The sequence below is a fragment of the Neoarius graeffei genome, chromosome 15 (genome assembly GCF_027579695.1).
Source record: "Neoarius graeffei isolate fNeoGra1 chromosome 15, fNeoGra1.pri, whole genome shotgun sequence".
In the NCBI taxonomy this organism is placed as follows: domain Eukaryota; kingdom Metazoa; phylum Chordata; class Actinopteri; order Siluriformes; family Ariidae; genus Neoarius; species Neoarius graeffei.
The window spans coordinates 45,750,790-45,777,871 of NC_083583.1; the positions used below are offsets into that span (position 1 = coordinate 45,750,790).

General features: G+C 40.8%; 1 protein-coding gene across 7 annotated transcripts in view; it reads left to right on the plus strand.

The window, feature by feature from the left end:
* The window catches only part of chaf1a (chromatin assembly factor 1, subunit A (p150)), a 40,664-nt gene that overhangs the window by 8,801 nt on the left and 4,781 nt on the right, over positions 1 to 27,082 (plus strand). For 5 of the 7 annotated variants that reach the window (XM_060941471.1, XM_060941468.1, XM_060941470.1 and 2 more), the window contains 13 exons: positions 669 to 719; positions 856 to 1,100; positions 1,184 to 1,244; positions 5,606 to 5,674; positions 5,801 to 6,018; positions 6,989 to 7,069; positions 7,185 to 7,353; positions 7,478 to 7,558; positions 11,448 to 11,546; positions 16,300 to 16,543; positions 24,788 to 24,929; positions 25,241 to 25,547; positions 25,749 to 25,833. In XM_060941471.1, the coding sequence (XP_060797454.1) occupies positions 669 to 719; positions 856 to 1,100; positions 1,184 to 1,244; positions 5,606 to 5,674; positions 5,801 to 6,018; positions 6,989 to 7,069; positions 7,185 to 7,353; positions 7,478 to 7,558; positions 11,448 to 11,546; positions 16,300 to 16,543; positions 24,788 to 24,929; positions 25,241 to 25,547; positions 25,749 to 25,833 (1,852 nt within the window). The remainder of the gene's footprint in view (positions 1 to 668; positions 720 to 855; positions 1,101 to 1,183; positions 1,245 to 5,605; positions 5,675 to 5,800; positions 6,019 to 6,988; positions 7,070 to 7,184; positions 7,354 to 7,477; positions 7,559 to 11,447; positions 11,547 to 16,299; positions 16,544 to 24,787; positions 24,930 to 25,240; positions 25,548 to 25,748; positions 25,834 to 27,082) is intronic. The other 2 variants (XM_060941469.1, XM_060941473.1) reach the window with 1 other exon arrangement.

Sequence of the window (27,082 nt, forward strand, 5' to 3'; positions counted from 1 at the left end):
TTTGGCGGATGCCGCCTTTTTCACGGCTGTCTGTGGGACTTGTGTGAATCGTGCAGATCCGATGAGGTTTTTTTTGGGGGGGGGCGTTGGAGTGTCTGATTTATAATTTCATCAAAGTAAATTTTGTATTAAAATTACTAAATAAGCAAATGCCGTTACAGTCCATGAAACATAGAAAGTATATAAGTATGAGAAGAAAGTAGATCAGAAAGCTGCGCACGTAAAGCCAATTGGCTGCGTGCCATTATCTGCTGCTGGCTGCACTTCACTGCACACAAGGATTTCCATCAGTCCAACGTAAGTTATGCAAGTTATGTAATTGGCTTTACGTGCGCAGCTTTCTGATTTACTGTTTTCTTCTCATACTTCCTCTGTTTCATGGACTGTAACGGCATTTGCTTATTTAGTAATTTTAATACAGAATTTACTTTGATGAAATTATAATCAGACACTCCAATGCACCCCCCCCCCCCCCCCCCTTTAAAAAAAAAAAACCCCTCATCGGATCTGCACGATTCACACAAGTCCCCCAGACAGACGTGAAAAAGGCGGCATCCGCCAAAAGGCGTGCCGTTTGCATCCATGAACTTTGCGCATTTCTCCTGTATGCACTGGTCTGAACAGAGTCCATGGATAAATCATTTTTTAAATTTTCTTCCCCCCTGTAGGTGCCAAGGACGAACACTGAGCAGAAACAATTAAAAAGGCGCTCTCTTAAGGTAAAACTTGGTCTTGGTAGAATCCAGGCTGAGTTTTCTGAGGATTGATGTTGTAGTGTATATTTGTAAATGAGGACTGTGATGCAAAGCAGTTTTGTTATCGTTCTGCTAAGATGTTTTACTACGCGTTCCACAGAGTGGTCAAGAACTGGAAGAGAAGCAGCGACAGCGAGAGGAGAAAGAGCGGCAGAAACGGGAGGCCAGAGCTGCGAAAGAGAAGCAAAGAGAGGAAGCACGGCGACTGAAAGAGGAGATGAAGAAAGAAAAGCAGGAGAAGAAAGAAAAGGAGGAAAGGGAACGGCGAGAAAAAAGGGAAAAGCACGACAAAGAGAAGGCAGAGAGACAGCAGGCAAAAGAAGAGCAGCGTAAAGTCAAGATTGAGTGAGTAGTAAATTCTAGTCATATTTTCTTAATTTTTAAATTAAGAGTACAGTTACCTATTGGTGTGATTTTATTTTCTTTAGGGCTAAACTTGAAGAGAAGAGAAAGAAAGAAGAGGAAAAACGGTTGAAAGAGGAGAAAGAGGTTGTTTATTTTTTATAATTTTTCTTCTTCCCACTGTCTGTGTTACTTTCAGCTGTCTTCAACCCTCAACATAGGGCTGGATAAATATCTCAAAATGTTTGTGAAGATTCTCAGTCATCCAGGTCATAGTAAACTGTGGGTGGTAAAAAGAGCAACTGGACTTGCTTGAAGATTCTTGAAGACGTTTCACCTCTGATCCGAAAGGCTTCTTCAGTTCTGTCTGACTAATACCCTGTCCACACTAGGGATTTTGTACCGATACGAAGCTACTTTCATACCGCAACACCTGTCCACACTAGCAACTATACCGGTACTGTAGCGGTATAACTGTATCGGTACGAAACCCACAAATGTGTGGGTTTCGTACCGGTACAGTATCGGTACTGTAGCGCTTCGCTGTAGTGTGGACAGATGAAGCAGCTCTGTATCGATACAAATATAATGCGCATGCGCAAAGTCACACACCTCAATCGATGTCTTCGCTGAATAAAACAGTGAAGAGCAGAGATTCATTTGTTTCTTTCTCAACTGCCTTGCGCGTTTTATACGAGTCGACTGAATAAATGACCACCAGAAATACAGACTGTACATTGACAACAAAAAGCACACACACGTTGTTTCATCCGCCATATTCTCGGAAGGAAGTTACTCGGTAACCATGGAAACATTTCGCGTACGCGCATTTCAACTACCATGAAAGAAAACCGCAAACATTTCTCGCTAGTGTGGACAGATGCACTAAACTGTACCGGTATACTTTGTATCGATACAGTTATACCACTTTCGTACCGGTATAAGTGTGAACACAGCATTATAGGGAGTATCAGGTATTTATCCTCTCGTGGATGAAAAACAATCCTAATGGCCCTTTTCCACTACCCTTTTTCAGCTCACTTCAGCCTGACACAGCTTGTGTTTCGAGTACCTCGGAGCAGCACGACTCTGCTCGCTTCAGCCTTACTCAGCACCCAAAACTCGCACGATTTTGGAGTGGGGCTGAAGCGAGCCGAGCCGAGTGGGGCTAGGGGCGTGAGGAGACACTCCCCTGTGCACTGATTGGTGAGGAGGAGTGTCCTCACATGCCCACACACGCCCCGCGAGCACGCTGGGATCTGTAAACACCGTAAACCCTGAAGAAAAAGAATTATGAATTACGAGAATTTCTGAAGCCTTATGCGCCTCGCCTCATCTATACGCTCTTGCCAGTATCTGTTGGCGTTGTCGGTGACAACAAGCCACAGCACCAAGACCAGCAACACTAACGACTCCATGTCCTCCATGTTTATTGTTTACTATCCGGGTCGTGAGACTACCGCTTAAAAGGTCACTGATGTCACTGTTTGCGCCGCCTAACGACATCACGTGACGTCCACCCACTTTCGCTAACTCCACCCAATGTGTCCACCCACTTCCAGCCAGCACGGTTCAGCGCGGTTGTAGTCGAAATGCAACTCCAACAGCTCGACTCAGCTCGACTCAGCCCAACTCAGCCGCGTTGGTAGTGGAAAAGTGGCATAAGGTGTTGAGTCATCCTGTTGGTGTGGGTCACTGGGGGCTGGGTGTGAACAGCCTAAAGAGCCATTGGGGTGATGAGTGGATTGTTGGATTTCTCTGTCCTCCTGTGAGTCACTGAAAACAGCTGGGTTTTGGTGTGCATTCAGTTGTCTGGGAAGTGTGCCAAGGACTGCATTGTAGGTGGCTGATAATTTGTGTCTTAGACCACCACCTCTGTTCAGTGATGGCTGTTCTAGGTTGACAAAAATGGCTTATTTAACTCCTCGCTCATACCAACGATCCTCTCTGGCTAAAATGCGTGTGTTGCAATCCTGAAATGAGTGTCCTTTGTTGTTAAGATGAAGATAGACAGCAGAGTCCTGACCTGAGTCTTCAAGAATCTTCAAGCAAGTCCAGTTGCTCTTTTTCCACCCACAATCTCAAAATGTTCCAATTTGGTCGGTATTGATCATTTTAATGACCTATTTTTAAAAATTACTCGGACAAAAAAAGGTTGAATTTAACTACTTTATTTTGAATTTAAACACTATCATCAATTTCATCACTGTCTGCACAGTTTCTCATACAGACTTTACTTAAGCCAGTATATATCTGGGCTGCGACAGCTTGCGACAAATTATGAACGTCATTCGCGAGAGTGTTTCAAAAGTGTCTTGAAGTATTCACGGGGCTTCTCAATTTCCTCGCATGAGTCGCGAAGTTTCACTCCGTCGCTGAAATTTTGAACATGTTCAAAAAATTTGTGTGATGCAATTTCTCTCAAAATAGCCGCAAATGCATCACTGGTGTCGCAAAGCTATCGCACACCCTTCTCAAGTCAGTTTCCGTGAGGCTTCCTCTACTTCCCTGCCTGCCGAGGGAAAGCCGGGCTGCGACAGCCTGCGACTAGTTGGAGACAACAATTGAGGTAAAATATGCGAATATCAATTCAGTGTGATTCCAAGTGAAAATTGTCACTGATTCGCATATTTTATTGCAATTGTTGTCTTCAACTAGTCGCGGGCTGTCACAGCCCAGTGAGATACTACGTTTAGATGGGCTGCCCAGAAATATTAGTTCCCCCCCCAAAAGCATATTTGATGACCCATTTTAGCGAATAAGTATGAAGAATGAGTGTTCTGAGAGCAGTAAATGAAGAATAACAATGAACAGAATGTCACCTATTGTGTCGCTAAAAGGAACTGTATTGTGCTGGAATGATTGGCCAAATAGCCGACCACATAAATGAAGAACTTTCACACCAGAGACAGTCTTCATCATTGTGCACGTTACATGTTATTATCAACATTACCATGACAACGTGGAGTACTTGAGTTCAGTCAGCACATTCAGCATTTTTAATAGGTTTTTTTCTTTCTCTCCCCTAGTCTTTTTAACTGATTATTAAAATAGAATTAAAGGAACAGTCCACCGTATTTCCATAATGAAATATGCTCTTATCTGAATTGAGACGAGCTGTTCTGTACCTATCCGAGCTTTGTGTGACCTTCCAGTCAGTCAGACGCAGTCAGACGCGCTGTCACTCCCGTTAGCAATGTAGCTAGGCTCAGTATGGCCAATGGTATTTTTTGGGGCTGTAGTTAGATGCGACCAAACTCTTCCGCGTTTTTCCTGTTTACATAGGTTTATATGACCAGTGATATGAAACAAGTTCAGTTACACAAATTGAAACGTAGCGATTTTCTATGCTATGGAAAGTTGGCACTATAATGACAGGCGTACTAACACCTTCTTCGCGCTTCGGCAGCGCATTGATATCTGAGCTCCGTATCAATGCGCTGCCGAAGCGCACAGAAGGTGTTAGTACGCCTGTCATTATAGTGCGGACTTTCCATAGCATAGAAAATCGCTACGTTTCAATTTGTGTAACTGAACTTGTTTCATATCACTGGTCATATAAACCTATGTAAACAGGAAAAACGCAGAAGAGTTTGGTCGCATCTAACGACAGCCCCAAAAAATACCGTTGGCCATACTGAGCCTAGCTACATTGCTAACAGGAGTGACGGCGCGTCTGACTGACTGGGAGGTCGCGCAAAGCTCGGATAGGTACGGAGCAGCTCGTCTCAATTCAGATAAGAGCACATTTCATTATGGAAATACGGTGGACTGTTCCTTTAATGGTTTATGTACAATCTATTTTTATCAGTGGCAAATTAATAGGCCATTTTTTTGTTTCTTTTCTTCCTTTGTAAGTCTAAAAATGAAATCGTAAACAAAATAAACAGTACAGGGTTTTTTTAAGCCTGTGGTTGTTGCTGATGGATAATGTGCATGATTTACTTAACAGTGTGAGCAGAACAAATTTCAATCTGAATGAGTGGAGCAGGTTTTAATGCGATCTGAGATCACATGAGGAAGATCTTTTTTTTTTGTGCTGCAGATAATGCTGGCTCTTTCCTCCAGCGACCACCATAATAAATAATTTTTAAAATCTGGGAAACGGTGCTGATTTTCTCACTTCATGCTGTTTCTGTTGTCACGTCAGTGGTGCAACCAAGCAATACACTTGTTAAATGATTGTCTGTCTGTGTGTCACTCGTGGTACACTCAATTATCAAGGGGTATGATGGGCTTTTTATGAGCCAAGGAGGGAGCACACCTGGGGTTTGTTCATGTAGCTGTACTTTGCATTATTCCTGAAGTGCATTAAATGCCAGGAAAGTGCATAACTGAAACTATCAAGCATTTTATTGAACAATTTTCTTGCTGCTATTGATGGTACATATTGTGATTTGCTTTATTACCCAGGCCTCCCCCCATATCTGTGTGTTAATATCATGGGTTTAATTCTTTACTCAGCAGTTACAGTTCAGTTGCTCAGTCTTTCCTTCACCTCTTTTCAGAGAATCAAAGCAGAAAAGGCTGAGATCACTCGATTCCTACAAAAACCCAAGCCTCAGTTAGCACCAAAGGTAAGATGCAAAATGACATTTTATAGACCTGGTTATTGTTTTTTCTTTTTTAGAATCCCATCCACATGGCTGTATACCATGTAAAATGCATATGTTTTCAGTCACTCTTAAGTCATTGTGTTTCAGACTCTGGCATCTGTCTGTGGAAAGTTTGCACCATTTGAAATCAAAGAACATATGGCTTTGGCACCACTTACCCGAGTGCAGTGTGAGGAAGCAATTTTAGAGGAGCTTGATCGATACCTCACAGAACCAGATGGCACTCTTGACTGCTTAAAGGACTGGATAACCCGTAAACCCCGCAAGTCAGGACCAACCAAACCCAAACACACAGAAATGCAGAGGTTAGTCCACAAGCACATTTGAAATTAAATGGAAGCATGAACTCCCAAGTGGTGCAAAAGTGTTTGCCCAAATGTCAGGAGATTACCAGTTTGAATTCTGATAATGCCACAGCCATCGTTTTTTGGTAGCCAAGGGAGCAAAGTTATAGGGTTTAACATTGAGAAAAATCTCATTGGATGTCATGATAGAATATCATAATTGCACTGAATTTGAACTCGAGTACGCTATTGATATAGCAATAAGCATTGCATAAGGTTTTTCAATCCGTGGGTTGTTTTTTTGGGAGTCCTACATCTTCCCAATTACAATGCCCTTCTGTCTAGCTAGTTAGCTAAGGCCTGGTAGACACTAGAGGATTTTCAAGAACCCACACACCAGATGAGTTGGTCGAGATGCAGGACCACACACTTGGCGATTATACTGAACAGTTTGAGTGGTGATTCCAGGGACTTGGGATCTCACAGAAACTCGCTCTGAAAAGTTCAGAGTTTGAAGTGCTCGGAGTGGCCAGGGAAAGAAAGAAAGAAAGAAAGAAGGTGGAGTGCTCTTTTTTTTTAAATAAATATATAACAAAAAAAAAAAAAAGGTGCAGTATGCGCACAGGAATTTCATTGCAAACACCTGAGACACGAGCACTCTGGTAAAAAAAAAAAAAAAAAATTGTTTTATGGGTACCTGCCCTGATGCATTTTGCAGTGAGTTGGTGGAGTTATTTTTTTCATTAATGGATCATTTAATGGAGTTATTTTTATATGTTCTTCGACCTTCGCCTGCTTTGGAGATGCTGTGGTAAACAAGACACTTCCCGGTCAGCAGGCTCTCTGCTCAATATTCCGTCACGCTTCCATTCACACTACGTGATTTGTAGTTGTAAATATTAATCATGTTTGATATTTATAACGACTAAATGAAGGAGGCTGTGATGCAGTTAATGACCTTATGATTGTCTGTTAACCCTTCACACTACAGCCTCGAATCGGAAACACCCCCTGCGGTTATCGTTAGGGGAAAATCTGACCCAAAATCAGCCTGGTTATCCTCGAGTGTGAGGTCAGCCTAATGAGCAGCATGGATGCAAATCCTCAGTTTTGATATTTGAGGTATCATTTTTATTGATGATGTTTTTTGCTCCCCCAAAGAAAACTTTACTCTGCTTTCTGAACAGGGACTGTGTAGTGGTGGATGATGGCCCAAAAACAGGTGTTCCTGACCACGAACTTTATGGGCGCATGAAACTTCTTCAGTTTCATGAAAATTATCGTCCTGCCTACTGGGGCACTTGGAGCAAAAAAAGTAGGCACATATCACCTCGCTGCCCTTTCAAGCTGGACAAGGTGAAAAATTCTGGATTGTTTCCTAATAGTTATTCCTTGATGTCTGTATACTAGGACTTTACTGTAATGTACATTTCATTATAGGAAGCAAATTGAAGTTGTTTGTCCTCAAACTGTGTGTTAGGATTTGCTTGACTATGAAGTGGACAGTGATGAGGAGTGGGAAGAGGAGGAGCCAGGAGAGTCCCTGTCACACAGCGAAGGGGTGAGGGATGCTATTTCTTTTTATTTGCATCCTTGTTGTATGTTACAAGATTGCAAAGCCATGATATAAATTCAGGTAGCCTAAGGCAGGGGTTCTCAACCTTTTCTGCTTCAAGGCCCACCTATTCATACTTGTTAAACAACAACAACAAAAAAAACAGATCCCTAATTATTTTTGGCTCATCTGTTCTATTAGAATCTAATAATCTATTGTAAAGTGTATTAATGGGATGTAACAGGGAGTGATGTTGCAGACAGGAGCCCAGGAATCAAATAAATAAATGCAACAAAAACCAACTGTTTTTAATTGCAGGTATTGTATTTAAAACTGTACGGATGTGCGAGAAGCCAAACCATGCATGCAGGTCATTCTCAGTCAAAAGGGATTAATGATCCAAAAGTGGAGTCTGGTCCATTAACACAAGAACTTATTGCCATGTTTGTGTTCAGCAACCAAGCAAGTTATTAAACCCAAGAAGTACACTCAAAAGAAATGGGTATAGAAACCACTCGATGGGATTAGATCCTTGCACACTAACAAAGAAGGATTTTTCCTATGAGTTGGAAAATTATCCATCTGTTGAGTTCCCCAACATCTCAAACTACCTGGTGCTGCAGACATCGTTCTACACGGACACACAGATGAAAACCTGGAAGATCATGAAGGATTACAGCTTTTTCACGGCCCACGAGATGCATGGCTCAGCAATGTTTTTGGGGACTCCTACTCCTCGGCATGAAAGGCGGGGGACGTGAACTTGGTTTATGTGAAAGTTCCTAGAAAAAGAGTTGGTTCTAGCGGGGTGGCAGTGTCCTGGTGCTCATTTCTCGTATCAAGTAGACTAAATTTGTCCTTCAGTTTAGTTTCTATATATGCATATACTATAATTTGTTGAAGTGGGTTTATTATCCCCTGCCCAAACCAAGTTTGGTGGGGGATATAGAAACGGGTTCCATCCATCTGGTCACGTTTTTGTTTCCAGGCCATATCTTTAAAACTACTGAAGGTATCTTCATGAAACATTTGTATACATTTCAAGCAGCATATGAATTGGTGCCTTTTGCTATTTTGGATTTTCGAAAAAAAAGTATTTTTTCAAATTTTTACCAAAAAAAAAAAAACAAATTATTTTGACTTGGTTTCTAAGAGCAGTGTTCATTTCCGGAGCATATATCAAAAACTATTCACGATACGGATTTGAAACTTAGTATACATATGAACAAGGTGATGTAGATGTGCCTTTTCATATTAAGAAATTTGAGAAATAAAAATTTTTCGTGTTTCCATGGAAACAATTTCAGACTTGGTCTCTCAGGTTAGTCTTAGGAGTAGGTTTTGTTTCTGGAGTAGAAAGCTAGGAGTGGTATGGTCTTGAAAGTTGGTATATCTGTTGGTTAAGTAATGTACATGTGCCTTTTGATACTAAGAAATGTGAGAAATTTAAATTTTTAGCTCGCCTGGACCAAAGGTCTGGTGGGTTTATGCTATGGGCTGCTGAGGTTGGTGGAAAGAGGCAGGGTTGGGTTCCTACGCAGTATGGAAAAGTATGGAATTTGATTTTTAGTATTTTCCAGGTCTGGAAAAGTATGGAAAACGGAAATTAGGGTATGGAGAAATATTTGTGTTTCCAGACCTTTGCCGCTACATAGTAAAATGAAGCTCAACATTCCGACATTCAGTTGAATTTTGCCAAAGAAATGTGTTGAAATGCGGAGGGAGGGAAACGGGTGTTCTGTTGTACTGGCATACGCTCCGCCACACCCCCTGAACCTGCTTGCTTCTTGCAAGACTTCGGACAAGACGCAGGAAAACCCCCTGCTACAAAACGCCTCTTGAACATGCGTGAACACACATCATAGCTCCAGTCAGTGTAAAAATGCTTATGGCTTATTTGGCAGTGTTGCCAGAATTTGCTAGAAAAATAAGGCACCTGGACCCTGAAAACAAGCGACCCAAGACAAAAAAAACTGCCAACAAAAATATGAAGGCTGTGTACGCAAACATGCATATAAACTGAACAATGCTGTTATTACATTATTATTATAATTACATTACATTTAGTTGCTTTTATCCAAAGCCACTTAGTTATTACAGGGTACAACATGGTTACAACCTGGAGCAATGTGGGGTTAAATGCCTTGCTCAAGGGCACTGCAGCCATTACATACTGGTTAGGGTGGCCACGTCTGCCATCTCTTGGTATGTGGACAAAATGTGATCTACAGTGGAACTAACACAGGGCCTTCCTAAAACACAATAGTAAATACAAAAAATGCCATAATGACTGTTTTCAAATTAGAAGCTTCAGTAAACTTCTGTGTGCGCACAACATACAGGGTGTCCCGAAAAAATGTATACACACTTTGAATCATTGTGAAGTAGGTGTTTATTAAAATTCATTTCATTTTCAAGGTGTAATAGAATTTACAGACATCACTTTGTTTTATCACTGCCTCTAACTGATGTTTATAGTCTACGCAATGAGACCTGCAACAGTCACTGAAAGTGAATGTCCAAAAATACCAAGAGAATTGAATGTGATTTGCATTGTCAGCAGTGACTGGACCAGAATGGATGTCAGTTTGAGAACAGGTGGTGACTAAATAATAAAATGTCTGTAAATTCTATTACTCTTTGAAAATTACATGGATTTTAATAAACACATGCCGCTTTTCCACTACAAACGCGGCTGAGTTGGGCTGAGCCGTGCCGTGCTGAGTTGGGCTGAGTCGAGCTGAGTGGGGCTGTTGGAGTTGCATTTCGACTACCACTGCGCTGAACCGTGCTGGCTGGAAGTGGGTGGACACATTGGGTGGAGTTAGCGAAAGTGGGTGGATGTCACGTGATGTCGTTAAGCGGCGCAAACAGTGACATCAGTGATCTTTTAAGCGGTAGTCTCACGACCGGGATAGTAAACAATAAACATGGAGTCGTTAGTGTTGCTGGTCTTGTTGCTGTGGCTTGTTGTCACCGACAACGCCAACAGATACTGGCAAGAGCGTATAGATGAGGCGAGGCGCATAAGGCTTCAGAAATTCTCGTAATTCGTAATTCTTCTTCTTCCGGGTTTGCGGTGTTTACAGATCCCAGCGTGCTCGCGGGGCGTGTGTGGGCATGTGAGGACACTCCTCCTCACCAATCAGTGCACAGGGGAGTGTCTGATCACGCCCCTAGCCCCACTCGGCTCGGTTTGGCTCGCTTCAGCCCCACTCCAAAACCGTGCGAGTTTTGGATGCTAAGCAGGGCTGAAGCGAGCTGAGTCGTGCGGTTTTGAGATAGTCGAAATGCGAGCCGTGTCGGGCTGAAGCGAGCTGAAGTGAGCTGAAAAAGGGTAGTGGAAAAGGGCCATTAGAGTACTTTACAGTGATTAAAAGTGTGTATACTTTTTTTTTTTCGGGACATCCTGTATGTGCTTGACATCTTCACACAACTGTGTTTTAATGTCTTGAAGTGTGCATCAGATACGTGTGCGTCAGAGTGGCATCCTGTATTTTGTGTAATGTGTATATATATTTATGACAAAAACAGGGCACTGATACAAATTTTAGGCCAAGCTAAATATGGTATGCATTTTGGTGGTATGTCATAATGTGAGTACCTGTTTGATTTTCAAGTAATTCTTTTAAATATACGAGTAGTTGTTTGTTCGCTGAAGTCTCCAAACCTGAGAATTTGAGTATGGAAAAAGTCTGGAATTTTAAATTTGCAAATGTGTAGGAACCCTGTTTCCTGCAGCACAACTTGAAAAATATGACAGATTATATCTTGAAACTTGGTATATAGTTGGGGATAGAGATGACTGTCGTCATTATAAATTTATTTATTTATTTTTTTTTAAGAAATAACATTTGTAGCTTGAATTGATGGATGACTTGTGCTTCTTTGACAGGATGATGACGACGAAGGTGGTGATGATGATGATGAAGACGATGGCTTCTTTGTACCTCATGGTTATCTTTCAGATGGAGAAGGCGCACTTGAAGATGAGGTATACCTGCTTAAAGTAATTGTAGCTTTGTGTTGGGCAGTGTCAGTTATGTCTCTGTAGACCTGCTTTTCGTTTTGAGGCCAAGGTCTATCGGACCTTTATCTCCCATTTCATAAGCAGATGGAATGTGACTCAGCAGGGCTCCAGACTAACTTTTTGACCTAGGAGCACTGTGCTCCTAACCCCTAAAAATTGGGCGCACCAGCAAAAGTCTAGGCGCACCACTATAAAAGGTTGGGAGCACAAGCAAACGTCTTTGCCATACCAAGTATTACTCCTATTAATCAATGTTAACAACCTTCCATTAAGTATTTGTATAGATTATAAAAGAAAAAGCCCGCATTGATAGGTGCAAAAGAATTGGCAATGTGTGGTATTTTAGGTGGTTCTTGGGGAAGAAGGACAAATCACACCATGTTACAACCAACTGCTTTATTCCAGACTTGAACCTACAATCATGTCCAGGCATAACACTGATGTCAAGTCAAATACACAGCCAGGCATACTGACCTGACGGAACATCCTATAGAGTGGTACACAGGCATACTGACCTGACGGAGCATCCTATAGACCCTTTTCAGTCACGTGACCTTCGTAAACGCGACTGCCATTTTGGACATGTAGTGGACTTCGGCTTGAATCAGTTTGAATGCGAGGAAGGCGACAAACGAAAAACATAAAAGAAAAAGGAGCGAGATGCAGAAAACACCTTCACTATCCAGCGACGTAGGGCATTTACAGGGCGAGCAGAGGGAGAGGTATTTGCAAAAATTGAGGTTAGCAGGCTTAGAGAACGACGTTTACCTGCTTCCACCAGGATTGTTCACTGACGTACGGAAGTACACGAAGCCCTCGTCTTTACCTGACTTCGGCCCACATGATCTGTATACCTATGTCGTTAAAAACCCATCGCCATACACAGGTATTGATCTGAAAGCGTATAAGAGTTTGGATGCCTACAAATATTTTGTGTCAGGCTGGGTAACATGCCTACATCAGCGGGTCGTCCCTGGAGCCGGTGGTCGCCATCTTATTACAGCTAAGGTTTGTTCACATTTTCATTTACTTTCGGTCCTCAGGATAAACAAAATGTTATTAAATGTCATTGAAATAACTTCTTGGTCTGTTGAGACATGGCCCGTTATAAATTTGCTGTAACCAGGCAATGACCAAGAACTGTATTATTAGGGTCGGTGTCTGTGTTGTAGCAGTGTACTAGCAGCTAGCTGTTAGCACTAGCTAATGTCAACAACATAGTAGCTAGTATGTTACTGTAGCAATGTTTACCTTCAGTCATTTGAATGACTGTTAAAAACCTTTCAGTCTCAAGTTTTTCCCTTTACTGTATTTACTAGTTTACTGTAATTATGATCCGGCAGCTATTTACACCGGATCCAGTGTAAATAGCTACCGGAGCCAACGTCCGAGGTTCCGGAGCGCGCTCCGGCTTGCTCTCCCTCAAATTAAGTCCTGTACAGGTAAATAGCTGCCGGAGCCAACGTCCGAGGTTCTGGAGCGTGCTCCGGCTTGCTCCCCTCAAATTAAGCCCTGTACAGGTAAATAGCTGCCGGAGCCAACGTCTGAGGTTCCGGAGCGCTGGATCCGGTGTAAATAGCTGCCGGATCATAATTACAGTAAACTAGTAAATACAGTAAAGGAAAAACTTGAGACTGAAAGGTTTTAACAGTCATCCAAATGACTGAACGTAAACATTGCTACAGTAATGGCCCTTTTCCACTACCCTTTTTCAGCTCACTTCAGCCCGACACGGCTCGCGTTTCGACTACCAAAAAACAGCACGACTCAGCTCGCTTCAGCCCTGCTTAGCCCCTAAAACTCGCACGGTTTTGGAGTAGGGCTGAAGCGAGCCGAGTGAGGCTGGGGGCTCGCAGACACTCCCCTATGCACTGATTGGTGAGGAGGAGTGTCCTCACATGCCCACACACGCCCCACGAGCACGCTGGGATCTGTAAACACCGTAAACCCGGAAGAAGAATAATTAGGAATTACGAGAATTTCTGAAGCCTTATGCGCTTCGCCTCATCTATACGCTCTTGCCAGTATCTGTCGGCGTTGTCGGTGACAACAAGCCACAGCACCAAGACCAGCAACACTAACGACTTCATGTTTATTGTTTACTATTCGGGTCGTGAGACTACCGCTTAAAAGCTCACTGATGTCACTGTTTGCGCTGCTTAACGACATCACCTGACGTCCACCCACTTTCGCTAACTCCACCCAATGTGTCCACCCACTTCCAGCCAGCACGGTGCAGCGCGGCGGTAGTCGAAATGCAACTCCAACAGCCCCGCTCAGCTCGACTCAGCCCAACTCAGCACGGCACGGCCGCGTTTGTAGTGGAAAAGCGGCATAACTTACTAGCTACTATGTTGTTGACATTAGCTAGTCAACAATAGCTACTACAGAAGAACAAAGAGGTTACAGTGGGGTATTTTAACCTATTTGGTTACACACTCACTGCCACAGAATGTTAACAGCAATGTAATGCCTTTTCTGGCTAATTTTATTCATCTTACCTCCAACAAAGTGGTCACTACACAAGCGTTGGTATGCCGAGGGCTGCCAATCTTTCCTGTTTATGGCCGCTATCCATCTTCTCCGTCGGGATCCGATAAAATGATAACCCTTGCCTTGTTTGCTGATGGTTACTACATCCAGGTGCACAACAATATAGTGGCATGATGGAAGTCTTGCTGAAAGTAAAAACTTTCTTTGCTGCCGTTCCTCAATGTTGGCTGTGGTAAACTACTGGTAGTACATGTCCAAAATGGCGGCCGCGTTTGTCGTGACGTCACGTGAAAAGGGTCTATAGAGTGGTACACAGGCATACTGACCTGACGGAACATCCTATAGAACACAAGTCAACTGTTGAAAAAAATAGATAAACAAAAAATGATAATAGCAGGCAGAGTCATGTGGAACTCTGCAATCGAGCGCTTCATCTTGTCTAAACAGAGACATCAGAACTACTGAAGATATCTTCATGAAACTTTTGTATACATATCAAGCAACATGTGAACTGCTGGTGCCTTTTGCCATTTTGGATTTTTTGGAAAAGAATTATTTATTTACTTACTTACAGAAACTTCTGACCAATCATACACACGCTTACTAACCGTGTTTGTTTATCCTTATCAATCTGCTCCTTGATTCGCTGAGTACGGTCAGCTGATCGTTTAGCAAGTTGATGAGTACATGATCAGCTGTCTTGCAGGATGCATTACATCATGGAAAACTTCTTGGAACGGCCAGCGCAGCACTAGTGCTACTTCCAGGTTTCGCATAGCGGGTGAATGGCACGTGTCAGCCGGCTGGGGAGTTATAAAAATTAATTTGATCGCGTGTTTCTGCCGGGGGTGGGCGGGGACTTGGTTTTCGCGCTTCAGTCAGCCAGCTGGCGTGAAGCTTGCTTCTTTTTTTTTTCAGATGGCGGCTTTGTTCTGCAGCCATTATCTAGGTGCAGGCCTTAATTTTTGCTCATTTTTGTATTGGTGCACTGTGCGACCGTGATTTCAAATATAGTCACACCTTCAAAATTCTAGTCGCAAGTGCGACTAAACCAGTCACACTCACGAACCCTGCTCAGGTCTTGACCTTACTAATATGGAATATTTCTGAAAGTTTATGACCCTCCCACACCCTTTGTACTAAAAACTAGGGATATTAAGAATCACCGATTCTCATCAGTGCACAAATTTAAAAGTTCACGGTGTGATGACCTGATTAAAAAAGTGTGCATCGGACACAATTTGGGATAAAAACAGGATGCATCTGTTCGAACATCTTTGCATCAGTATAATTGAATTTTTATTAATATTTAATTAGAAGTGTTTTGCTTTTATTATGAATGTGACTGATGCTTGTATATTTAGATTGATTCCTCCTCTCAAAACTGTTTCTCAAGAGCATCCTCATCTCCACTGCTGTCAGTGGCCAACTGTCAAGGCTTTCAGCCAGCTTTCATGGTGTGTTGGAGTGATTAGGCGAGTCACAAGTATATGATTCGTTAATAGGAGACTCTGGTGGCTCGCTCACCATGACCCCAGTGGAATTTAAAAAAAAAAATAAAATAGTCCCTGTGGTGCTCTTGTCATAGAACCAACAGGATTTCAAAATCAGTCCCTCCTTGTGCTGAACCCTCTTCAAGTCACATGAAGGATCATCACGGAGGAGGAAGAGCTCCCATATTTGATTTGCATAGCATTTGTATTGTATTGCTTTGAATCACGTTGTGTTGACTCAAACCATGTCAGATGGCCCTGCGTTGCAGTAGGGGTGAATCATATCGTGCAACATTTTAGTAGTTGCTTCATATTTGTCTTAAATGTATTAGATCATTGGCAGTGCATCGAGATGTGTATCGCATCAGCCTTGGTGATGGTGATGCACGTCCCTACTGAAAACACAAATGCGCCGTCATGCTGGTAGCCTATGCGGAGTGTGTATGGCGTGGATTGAATGTGATTGTGAGGTAGCTGTAAGGCTCCATGCAGCTGGTGAAAATTTTGGATTAGCCATCATCGATTGCGCACATCAAACTACTTGGCAGAGGTAATTCAGTTTCCTTGTTCATGCTGCAGGTGTAATCTGTATATGCTAAATGTAGGTGTTTTCTGTAAACACCCCACCCTCCCAAAAAAAATCAAATTTCTCAAACGTCTTCCTGTTGGTGTCGAATAAAAATTTTGCCAAAGTAGCATCCTATTTTGTGTGTGTGTGTGTGTGTGTGTAGGAAGGTGGTGACCCTGAAAAGCAGAAGGTGCGTCAGAAGCTGAAGGCTCGGGAGTGGGATGAGCTGATGGCTAAGAGGAAGCTGAAAGTGCTGGAGGCAGTGGTGAAGGGCTGCATGTGGGAGGGAGAGGATCCTCCATTAGACATGCTGCAACCCTATGCGGTTTGCCTGATGGAGCCTCTGAACAGTGAGGAGCCCAACACACCTGAAGAAAATGCCTCCCGCCAACAGAGGAATGACCAGTGTGAGTTTAGTGTGTCTACTACAGTTGGAGTTGCAGTCAAAGCTCTTAAACGGATTGTTTGCTCTGAATTGAATATTCGTCCGTATGTATATATGCATGTCTGTACAGTGTGGGGAAATAAGGCCGGGACTGGTGGACATTCACCAGTAATTTTCACATTTGTCCATCTGTATTTTAAAAGCATCAAACCAGATGGCCCATGAAAACTTGTAAAGATATGGGTCAAATCGACTTCTAATTTTCTTTCAGATTTAACACTGGGTGAATACATTATGTTGTAACATGGCCTGTGAAATGGGAGCCTCTGCGGGCCCAACTTTAAAAATTCATAATTCGGCCACTGATGGTCCTAGCCCCGCCAAAATTTACAGGCACGTCCCCTTCCCTGAGCCCTTTCGAGCCACCCCAGGCATGGCCTGGTACGACCGCAGCTCGGCCCGCTATTTGCCCTGGAGCCCCTGATAAACTTTGGTTTGAGCCAGGGCTCGTGTTAGTCTTTAAAAATTCGTAACTCGGCCACCAAAGGGCCTCGCCCCGCTAAAATATACAGGCACCTCCCTCTCCCCGAGTGGCACGCTAAATAAGACAATAATAATAATAATAATACACTCAGCTTTCACTGTTTTTATTGCATGAACTTAGTGTTTTAGGGCTGACAGTATCTAACTGATTCAGTCGGTTGATTGAGTTCAGTTTACATGAAACTTTGCAGTACAGTATTATGTTAAGCGCAAAACTGCCAATCAGTTATTGTTCTTTTTCTTATTATGTGGATTTTTTCATTCATAATACGAATGAGTCACATGCTTTGTAGGATGTAGATTTATATTAAGTTTTTCTTCTATTTTCTAAGCTCGAGTGCATTAGATTTTAGTCTGAGTGCCAAATAATAATAAGGTAAATTTATATAGCGCCTTTTTCAGTACCCAAGGTCGCGTTACAATTATAAGGAAGGGGAGGGGAGAAGTCCACCAAATAAAGTTCAGGTATTGATATAACTATATCTAGTTTTGAGTCATTTTGTTACAAAGTTACTTGGAATCTCATACCCAGAATTTTAACTTGATTATTTAAGAGTAGTTGTATTGTTAATTACTAAATTTCTTATAGACTTTTTATAAACATGGTATAAAACGTTATTGCTGACATGTTTCATGAGTGTTATTATAGTACCTATAGATGAGTACCAGTCAGTTGTAACCAACTGGAACATCCTTGTCCCCACCTGTTTTTTTTTTTCCTAGACATGGAACTGACCTGTGTATGCTTTATGCTACTGGTTTCTTGGATATAACTTGAAAGCATGTTTTTCTTGAATCTTCTGACATTTTCTTGAAAATTTTATTCAATTTGTAGTGTAATTAGCAACAAGTCTAAGTACAAGTATTGTGTAATTTGGCCTTTGAAGATCACAGAAATGTGCCTGGAAATAGCTGAGAAGCCATCTCCAGGCATCTAAAGCCCTTCAGCTTCCAGGGCCTTAAGGTGGGCTCCAGACTCCCGGCCGCATTGTTCCGGGCCTTTGGCCTGTCACTGGGACAGGCTGAAATTTGGACGGACAGACATTTCAGACTTGTCTATCTTGTGATAGTCTACTTAAAGTTCCTTATTTCCCCACACTGTGTGTGATTTTGAGATATATATATATATATATATATGTATGTGTGTGTGTATATATATATATATATATATATATATATATATATATATATATATATATATGTATGTTTATCATATATATATCATTTGATTATATATATATATATATATATATATATATATATATATATATGTGTGTGTGTGTGTATGTATGTGTGTGTGTCATATAACGGAATCCAGGGACACATGTCCGCCTGGGGGCATTTTGAGTTATTGACAGATTCAGAAAGTACAGTTTCTAAGCTTTCCAATGATGCCTTCCATGTGGAGATCTGACAATATTTGAAGAATGTGTGGCCTTTTGAAAGTGCATAACTCTTAAAACAGAAAAGGGAGAAAATCGCCCTCAAAGTTTTCCATCTCAGCTACTCTGGGTGCAGGGCGGGCACATAATGGTGCTCATCTGCATGACATTAAGGAAAGCCCTACCCCCTACTAGCTAGCACGATACTACTTTCATGTAAACAAAGATCACCACGTCAATTTTCCTTCCATGCAAAGTATGCCCAAAACAATTATGAAGTACAAAAATAAGTCCTAAAGTATACTTGAACGTTTTGTGGTTGAAAAATTACTCACACCATTAGAAAGATAGCACGATGATGACACAACTAACACAACGCTAGTTTCGTGTAACCAAACCACAACACACTCCGTTACATGCAAAAATAATAAAATACTCGCACTGTAAGAAAGATAGCATGATGATAACACAACTAACACAACGCTAGTTTCATGTAACCAAACCACAACACTCTCCGTTACATGCAAAAATAACCACACAGCCTTAGATTAATAAACTTACCCCATCAGAAAGAGAAACGTCGCGTTGCACACACCAATGCCTCCGATGGAATGTAGTCCTAGAACACTTCCTTTATGGTTGCGTTTTTTTTGCTAGAAATGGTTCTCCGATGTAAATACCGTGTGTCTGTTTGCTTCGCGGTGTTTCAGCTCCTCTGCGCTCTGTTTAGCTTGCTCATTCCATAGTGAAATGACATGCCTGTATGCAGCTTAAGTAGCCACAAGCTCAGCTCGTATCATACAGCTGATTCGTGAAAAAAAAAACACCAAAAGACTTAAATCATCGTGTGAATGGCCCATATGGTAATTTACCCACACCCCCCAGCAGGCTACAGTCCTGACAAAAACGAGACAATTTGCAACAAAAAATGTATGCTTTTCCAACAAAACAATCTATTATCTGAAATACTGATTGCATTCTTCAAGATCTCAACTTGCACATGATGGAAAAAAAACGAAAATCACAAATTTCGAAAAAAATGCTTCTTTTGCGATTATCGCGGATTCGTTTCGGCCGACATGCGTCCCTGGATTCGGTGAGGGGTCATATATATATATAAATAAAAATATAGGGCTTGAAATTCGCGGTGGTCTGGTCGCCCAAGGCGACTTAATTTGTCATTTGGTGGGTAATTCCTGTCACTAGGCAGCCTGGCTGGCTAGTTGAAAATAAAAAAATATATATATGAAGCGAAAATTCAGACGAGGACTATGTGATATATCGAATATACTCGATATATCTCCGAACATTCTGTGCGAGATACATAAAATTATTATATTGTAACTATCGAGTATTTTATGGTCATCTGCCGACTTGCGTTTGTTTCGTGTTTGTTGCATTTGTTTAAAACCTTTTCTGGTGGTTTTCTCCCTGTCCCTCAGGCAGTAACGTGAGAGGCTGCCTAAGGGTAAAAAAAACAATAACGTCACACACTCGCCAACCAATCCCGGGCAACATCTAGGTGCTGAAAGGAACTTGCAGGAAGATTTTCTAGTTTCGGTCAGTGTTGCCAGATTGAGCAGTTTTGAATTCTACTTTGTGGGCAAAAATGGCTTGGGCTGGTTGACAAATTGGGCGGGTTTGACGTTAGTTCAGCGGGTTTATCAGATGTTTATATAGTTTCACTACCACTAGAAAGCAGAGATGGGAGAGAATGTAAACACCTAAGCCGAATGATGTTCTTGAATATGCGAAGGAAATCAGGAAAAACAGCTCTCTTTGGTCAACTGAGGCAAGCCATAGACCTAGTTTACCCAGTACCCCTTAGGTATTTTAAACAACCAAAATCGAGCACTGGCCTAAATTAATCATTAACAATAAACATTAATCTCATTAAGTATTATTTAAACAAAAAAAGTCGATGTAACTGTAAGACTAATATGAATGTGTGTGTAATGTAGTGCAGAAACTGAACTCATAAACTAGTAAATAAGAATGACGAAATCCATTCTCCATTTTCTCTTCTCATGTTACATTCAGCCATGCATCGTAGCCTGACTTTTTTTTTTTTTTAATTGAAGTATATAAAACAGGTACAATCTAACAAATCCACAAAAATCAGGATAACAGATGAAGAAAATACATGGATGTAGACAAAAATAAATGAAGCAGAATAACTAGGCCTATAAAATGTAATAAAACGAACAGGATAAATGAAAAGATAAATAAGTAAAAGACAAATAAAAAATAAATAACCTCAGCAATGCAGATGTTAGATATGCATCATAGCCTAACATAGCCTACATAATATTGTGTGTGCGCGTCACCTATTGGTGCATGTAGGATTCAGAACACAGCAGATGATTGCAAAGTTATAATCTGATTCAGCCATACGGAGCCGAGTACCAGACAGCAGATTTTTCACCTCCAGCACTGACGGTCTCATGTTGCCATTTAGAACTTGTTTGCATTGTTGTTCGATTTACAAATAGTATACTGGTCTTTAGCTGCATATTTTTACTTTACAAGATGGGCATAAAGTACATTTTGGGCGGTTTTAAGTGCATTTTGGCGGGTTTTGAACATATTTTGGGTTGGAAAACGTCAGCAGTATCTGGCAACACTGGTTTTGGTTTACAGCGCTGACTCAGTTCGTGCAATCGCTGGTGTTGCATAGGCGACCGTGTAAGCTCAGTCAATTTCAGCGACAAAATGGAAGCGGATGAATTGGTTCTTAAAAGAACTAGTAAGGGGTCAGTCATCTGGCATTTTTTTTTGGATATCGCGAGGAGGAGGTGGAACAGCAAATGCCAGTTTGTAAAGTGTGCAAAAAAAAAAAGTATCAAAATACTCTGGTCTTGAAATAAATGGGCATTAGTCATGAACAATGGTAACTACTCTCTTTTTGTGTTATTTTTGACAGAAGTAAAATTCATACATGAACAAATTTTGGCAAGTTGATTTTCTGTTTGGCTAGTTACTTTGGAAGGTAACTAGTCTGGCTGGCTGGTGAAAAAATATATGAATTTCGAGCCCTGATATATCTCACACAGTGTGGGGAAATAAGGAATTTTAAGCAGACTGTCACAGGACATGCAAGGTGCATGCATTATATATAAATATAGATATTGCCCCCCCCCAAACTGTGTATCCTAACTCTCCAGCTAATGCAGCCTGAGAATTGGTAAATAAATTCAGTGATTTATTATTGACATCAGTTATTCAGCCAATTTAATAACTAACAAGATATAGTTTGATAGATTACTGTTTCAATCAGGAATATTATTGAACGATTTATTCAGTCAGTTTAAAGCAAGAGAAAATGGCCTTTATTTCAGTGTACTGTATAACCTCTAATGAACGCCCCCTCCCTAATTAATGCCCTCCCCCATATTTCGGAAAAAAAAAATTCAAAATCAAATAAATTAACAGTCTGAACAGTTTTACATACCCCAGGTTTTCTATCCAAGTCCAGTATCCAAATCGAATACCGTTTTTACGACTTTTAGCTTAAAAGTCGCAGTGTAGGATTTGTGTCTTTCAACACGTGTGTCCATCTTTACGATTAGAAACAGAATGATCAGATCAAATTATCTGGGAGGCTTGTGACCTCTGCAAAAAGGGAGCTTTATGCAAAGTAACAGTGTTTATGTAACAGTGGTCGGCAAAAAGATCAAAGTGTCAAGCCAGCTGATACGTGAGCTATATCTGGGCTGTTTCCTCGCCGAATGAACAACTGCATTACCGTATACACTCCAGTAAGCACCCCAAATAATAGTCAAGTCAAGTTTATTTGTATAGCGTTTATAACAATAAACATTGTTACAAAGCAGCTTTACAGAATTTGAACAACTTAAAACATGAGCTAATTTTATCCCTAATCTATCCCCAATGAGCAAGCCTGTGGTGACGGTGGCAAGGAAAAACTCCCTCAGACGACATGAGGAAGAAACCTCGAGAGGAACCAGACTCAAAAGGGAACCCATCCTCATTTGGGCAACAACAGACAGCCTGACTATAATATTAAGTTTTAACATTAGGACAGTTTCGTTGATGTTATAACTCTTCATTGATGGAAACTTGAGTGCAAAACTGATTCATGACAACTGCAGTCCTAAAGTTAGCAAGTCAACTGTAGTCCTCAGCCATAAAAGCATTACTGTAAGAGTCTAGAGCGTCCTCCAGGTATAACCCTCAACTATCCTCATGGGGCCGTCCTTCACAGGAGCGATGCGATAAAACCCCGACCAGACACAGGGCACCAGGATGGATCAAGCAGGTCCGAGGGGCAGAAGAGGCCAGCATCTCAATCCCAGGACCAACATGTAACTCAGAGGGACAGATTGGGGGGGAAGAGAGAGAGAAAGAAAACACATGTTTACATGTTCTAAAAAAAATCAATTTTTAAAAACACCTAATTCGACGACTTTTCACTTAAAAAAAAAATGAAAGTTAGGGAAAATTAGTAGGGCAGTTATGTTAGGGTTTGAAAAATTCGATCAACTGTGTTTTGTTTTGTTTTTCAACCCCTAATAAACGTCCCCAGGGCCGTTCATTAGAGGTTATACGGTATATTAATTAGGGCTGTTGATTTATGATTAATTGTGCAGAAAGTGTGAAATTAATCATCTTTGATCACACTGAGATTTTGTGGAAAAACCATAAACTAACATAGTTTAATTCCAGGGATTTTATTTATTGCTAATCACAGATATCAGCATACAGAAATATGTAAATAAATAGTGGAACATATCAGTACAATACAAGTGTGTTTGGAACCATGTGGGGATTTTTATTCATTCATTCATTCATTTATTTATTTATTTTAAATTTGACAAGGAATAAGTTAATTTCAAAAATAGTTTTGTTTTTTTTTTTTTAAATTTGTTTGTAAAAAAAAAAATTACATAATTTAATTTGTTTTTCAAAAATATTGTCGGAAGACGGAATCTTGAACCCAACATTGAGTTCAGTGAATTATTACATGCCTAGCGAACAAACAAGTGTACATGAAAGGGTATCTCATAATTTAACACAGTTGTATTTAAAAAAACAAAAAGTGACATTACACGCGTAGTAAATATGAGCTAATTTGACAAATCAGTCAACTCTTAAACTGAGAGTCCTCATGATGTAAGTTTGGGCCTTGGGGATGGATGAACAACCTTCATTTTAAAAATATCTAATGAATCTTTCACCCAAGTCAAAACTAATAGTCTTGGGTGAGCCATTTTGCGAGTTTGCCTACCTGACCTCACAGTCGGAATGGCAGCATGTGCCATACAATGTGCATTAGAGCCTTTAACTGATGCCTAATGCAGTTTTAATGCAATGGCTTTTTTTTTTTGAATTAGTCTTTTTGGAAACAAACAAGTTTTATTTATTTATGCTTAACATGGATGTATTTTCCTCTGCAGTAATGTCCTCAGTCCTTTAAGGTTACTCCAGAATTGCAGGTAAAAGAGTAGATTAAGTGTACAGTATAGGGGTGCAAAGATTAATCGACTTAGTCAGCTAAAATTGATGACCAGATTTAGTTGCTAACTAATTTTAATAGTCGATTAGTTGAGGTTATTGTGTTTTTTTTTGTTTGTTTGTTTGTTTGTTTGTTTTTTTCCCCCCACACTAACTAGGAATACTTTGACATTTACCACTTACTGGAGAGAAGTTAACAAACGCGTCATGGCAGCTTCAAAAACAAACCTCCAGTGTGGGAGCAAATATTCCATCCTTTAAACTGTCATGTTCACATCTCATCTGTATAAACATTATCTGGTATCAAGAAATTCAAACATTCACGTTGGCTGTTAAAATATTTTGATTGATTGGTTAAAACTTTGTGAAACAACTCCGTATCCAGTTTCACTTGCTGCCATTCAATTCCACTGCTACTTCCGTGTTCCAGTGCGAAACCAGGTGGCCTGTACCACTACAGGGAAATGGGGGTGTTTGGCTGCATGGTCCATTTTGACCGGCATGTTTTTAAATGTCTGGTAAATATGGGTATTTTTCAGCAGGCAAGTTCATAAAAAAAATTTAATTTTTGAAATTAGTGTTCATCTTTTTGTCGCCTTTGTTAGTTAGCACATGCAAAAAAACCTCAAGCTAAGTTTAAAAGCTGATATCCCCAAGTCATTTGGTACTTGGGTGATGCATAATCCAAATAATCAATTATTTGTTTCAGTAATCGATAGATTATTTGACTATCAAAATAGTCGGTTGTTGCAGTCCTAATAATCGAGATGGAATTTTCATTATGTCGTGATAGAGGGAGGTTCATTTGAATACTTTTGGTATTTCAGCTGTTAATGGAATTTTACATTTCTCTGTTTGTATATCAGGGCTTTCTCAGCTGTTGCCCTTGCTGCATGGCAATGTGAACAGTAGTAAGGTGATCATCACAGAGTTCCAGGAGTTCTGTCGCCAGCAAATGTTCTCACCAGCAGGCAGCCCACAGAGCTCTGCAGACCACATTCCCCCCAGGTGAGTCGCAGTGCTGTGCTGTTGAACTGTGTGTGTATGTCAGAGGGATTAACCTTTTGATTTTACAATTTTGGCATAGTTGTCGTCTTGTGACTTTTTTGCAAATATTTTTATTTTATTTATTTATTTTTTCCCGTTTTGGTTTGGTCATACAAGATTTTAGGCTATGAGGTGTGCAATTCTTTGTTTTACTGTCGCGAAAGTAGTGTGATTTTTATTTATTTATTTTCTTTCTTTTTAAAGATGTTCAGTTTCATTAAATTGTCCTTTTTATCAGTTTTTAAAACTGCTCCTGTATAATATTCATTCAGGATTCAAGTGAAGCGTCTCATGAAGGAAAATGCAGTATACGAAAAGCGATCGACTTGCAGACGTTGCTGTTGGTACGTTCACCCAGATGTCCTGGCACGTTTTGGCCAGGAGGCCTTACCAGTGCCCTGTCAATGGACCTACCTCACTTCTGGAGCGCACACAGCCCGAGACGAATCCACTCTGGGGTCACAAGGTGGCTCCCCCGCTGCTGCACATTCCGCTTCCACCACTCCCTCCACAAAGAGGAAAAGTGGCAGTAACCAGTCCATCACAAAGTACATGAAGAGATGTGGAGAACCTGAACGGGTAAAACCTTTTTTTTTTTTTTTTTTGCAGTGTTGTGCTTTTGTTTAAGTATACATTTTGATGTCAGGATAGGTTTCTTTTTGTGGTGTTGGTGGTCGTGGTGGTGATAATGCAATATTTATAATTTATTTAATAACCCAAAATTACTTCTATTTTAAATATGTGAGGACCAAGCTGAAGCTTGCTGTGTACCTTTCTTAGGCTGAAGCAATGGAAACTGATGGCTTTCAGGCAGACACTGAGGATGAAGATGATGATGACTGTATTATTTTGTGTGAGCAATCCGGTAAGTGCAAACCTTCAACAACAAATTCTTGCTGAGTTACGGACAGTATCTATTTGTAACAATGGGCTGGAAATGAAGTTAACATCTTTAAGTAGCAGCTTGATGATAATTCAACAGAGGGTTGCTTGCTGGCTAATATTCGGGTTGTTTTTAAACCCTTAAAGTGATAATGATGGGAGAAAATGCTTTACTGAGGCGGTATGGACTGGTGCACAGCCTCAATGACTCCAGGATTACTTCATGTTAAATAATTGCCACACTAATATTTAACAATTATTTGTCAGGCGAATTAAATCAATCACAATTCCACCTTACCTTTGAAGTTTTAGACCAAAGTTCGTAGCATCTTTAGTGCCGTTAGGAGCAGCATTTTCTTTCATAATTTGTAATTCTTCCTCACTTACAATGACAAAGCGATTGGCTGCCATTTTGCTGAGTCAGTCGAGGTGATTACCAAGAAATTATCTGAATTTCTTGATCAGTCAGCATGCATGATTTTTTATATATGATCACTTGTGTATTTATACTGCCTGAAAGCGGAGCTCTTGATAAAAGTGTATGAACAAAATATTTGCAAGGGCACAAAATCAACCCGAATGAAATATTATAGTATATGAACTGTGTTTCGCGTCAGTAAATTGCTGCATTGTCTTGTGACCGTGATACCAATAATGAGATGTGAATCCCAGTTAGAAATGCATATTTATTCCTTTCTTTGACACTGCATGCCATGTGCCAGAAACAACACCACGACCTTTATTATGATGTCATTCTGCTGGGTGCCTGGTGGACAGCAGTGAACCAGTACTTTCACTTAACATCATTACTGTATAGTTATGATTGAATATCAAACTGATGTCTGGCTACATCAGTCATGTCCACACATTGGAGCTCAGTGCGGATTGCAAAGCATGCATGCCATTAGGACTAATTGGCTTCCACCTGTTCCTGATTGGAGCTCAATCACAGCAGATACATATAAGGACTCTCAGTAACACACAGACTTTGCAAAAGCCTTGTATTTTATATGGATTTTCTAGTTTTAACCCTATTTGTGTTTTTGGACTGTGAGTATTGTATTAACACTGATAGCCTGTCTGTGCCTCGCTCAACCACTGCCTGTTTTTTGACTCTGCCTTTGTCTGCATTTTGGATGTTTGATGGCGTGTTTTCAAGAAAACTCTTTGAGATTATCTGTCTACCACCCTGACAGAAACTGTCAATTCTCCAACAAGCTAGTGGACTAATA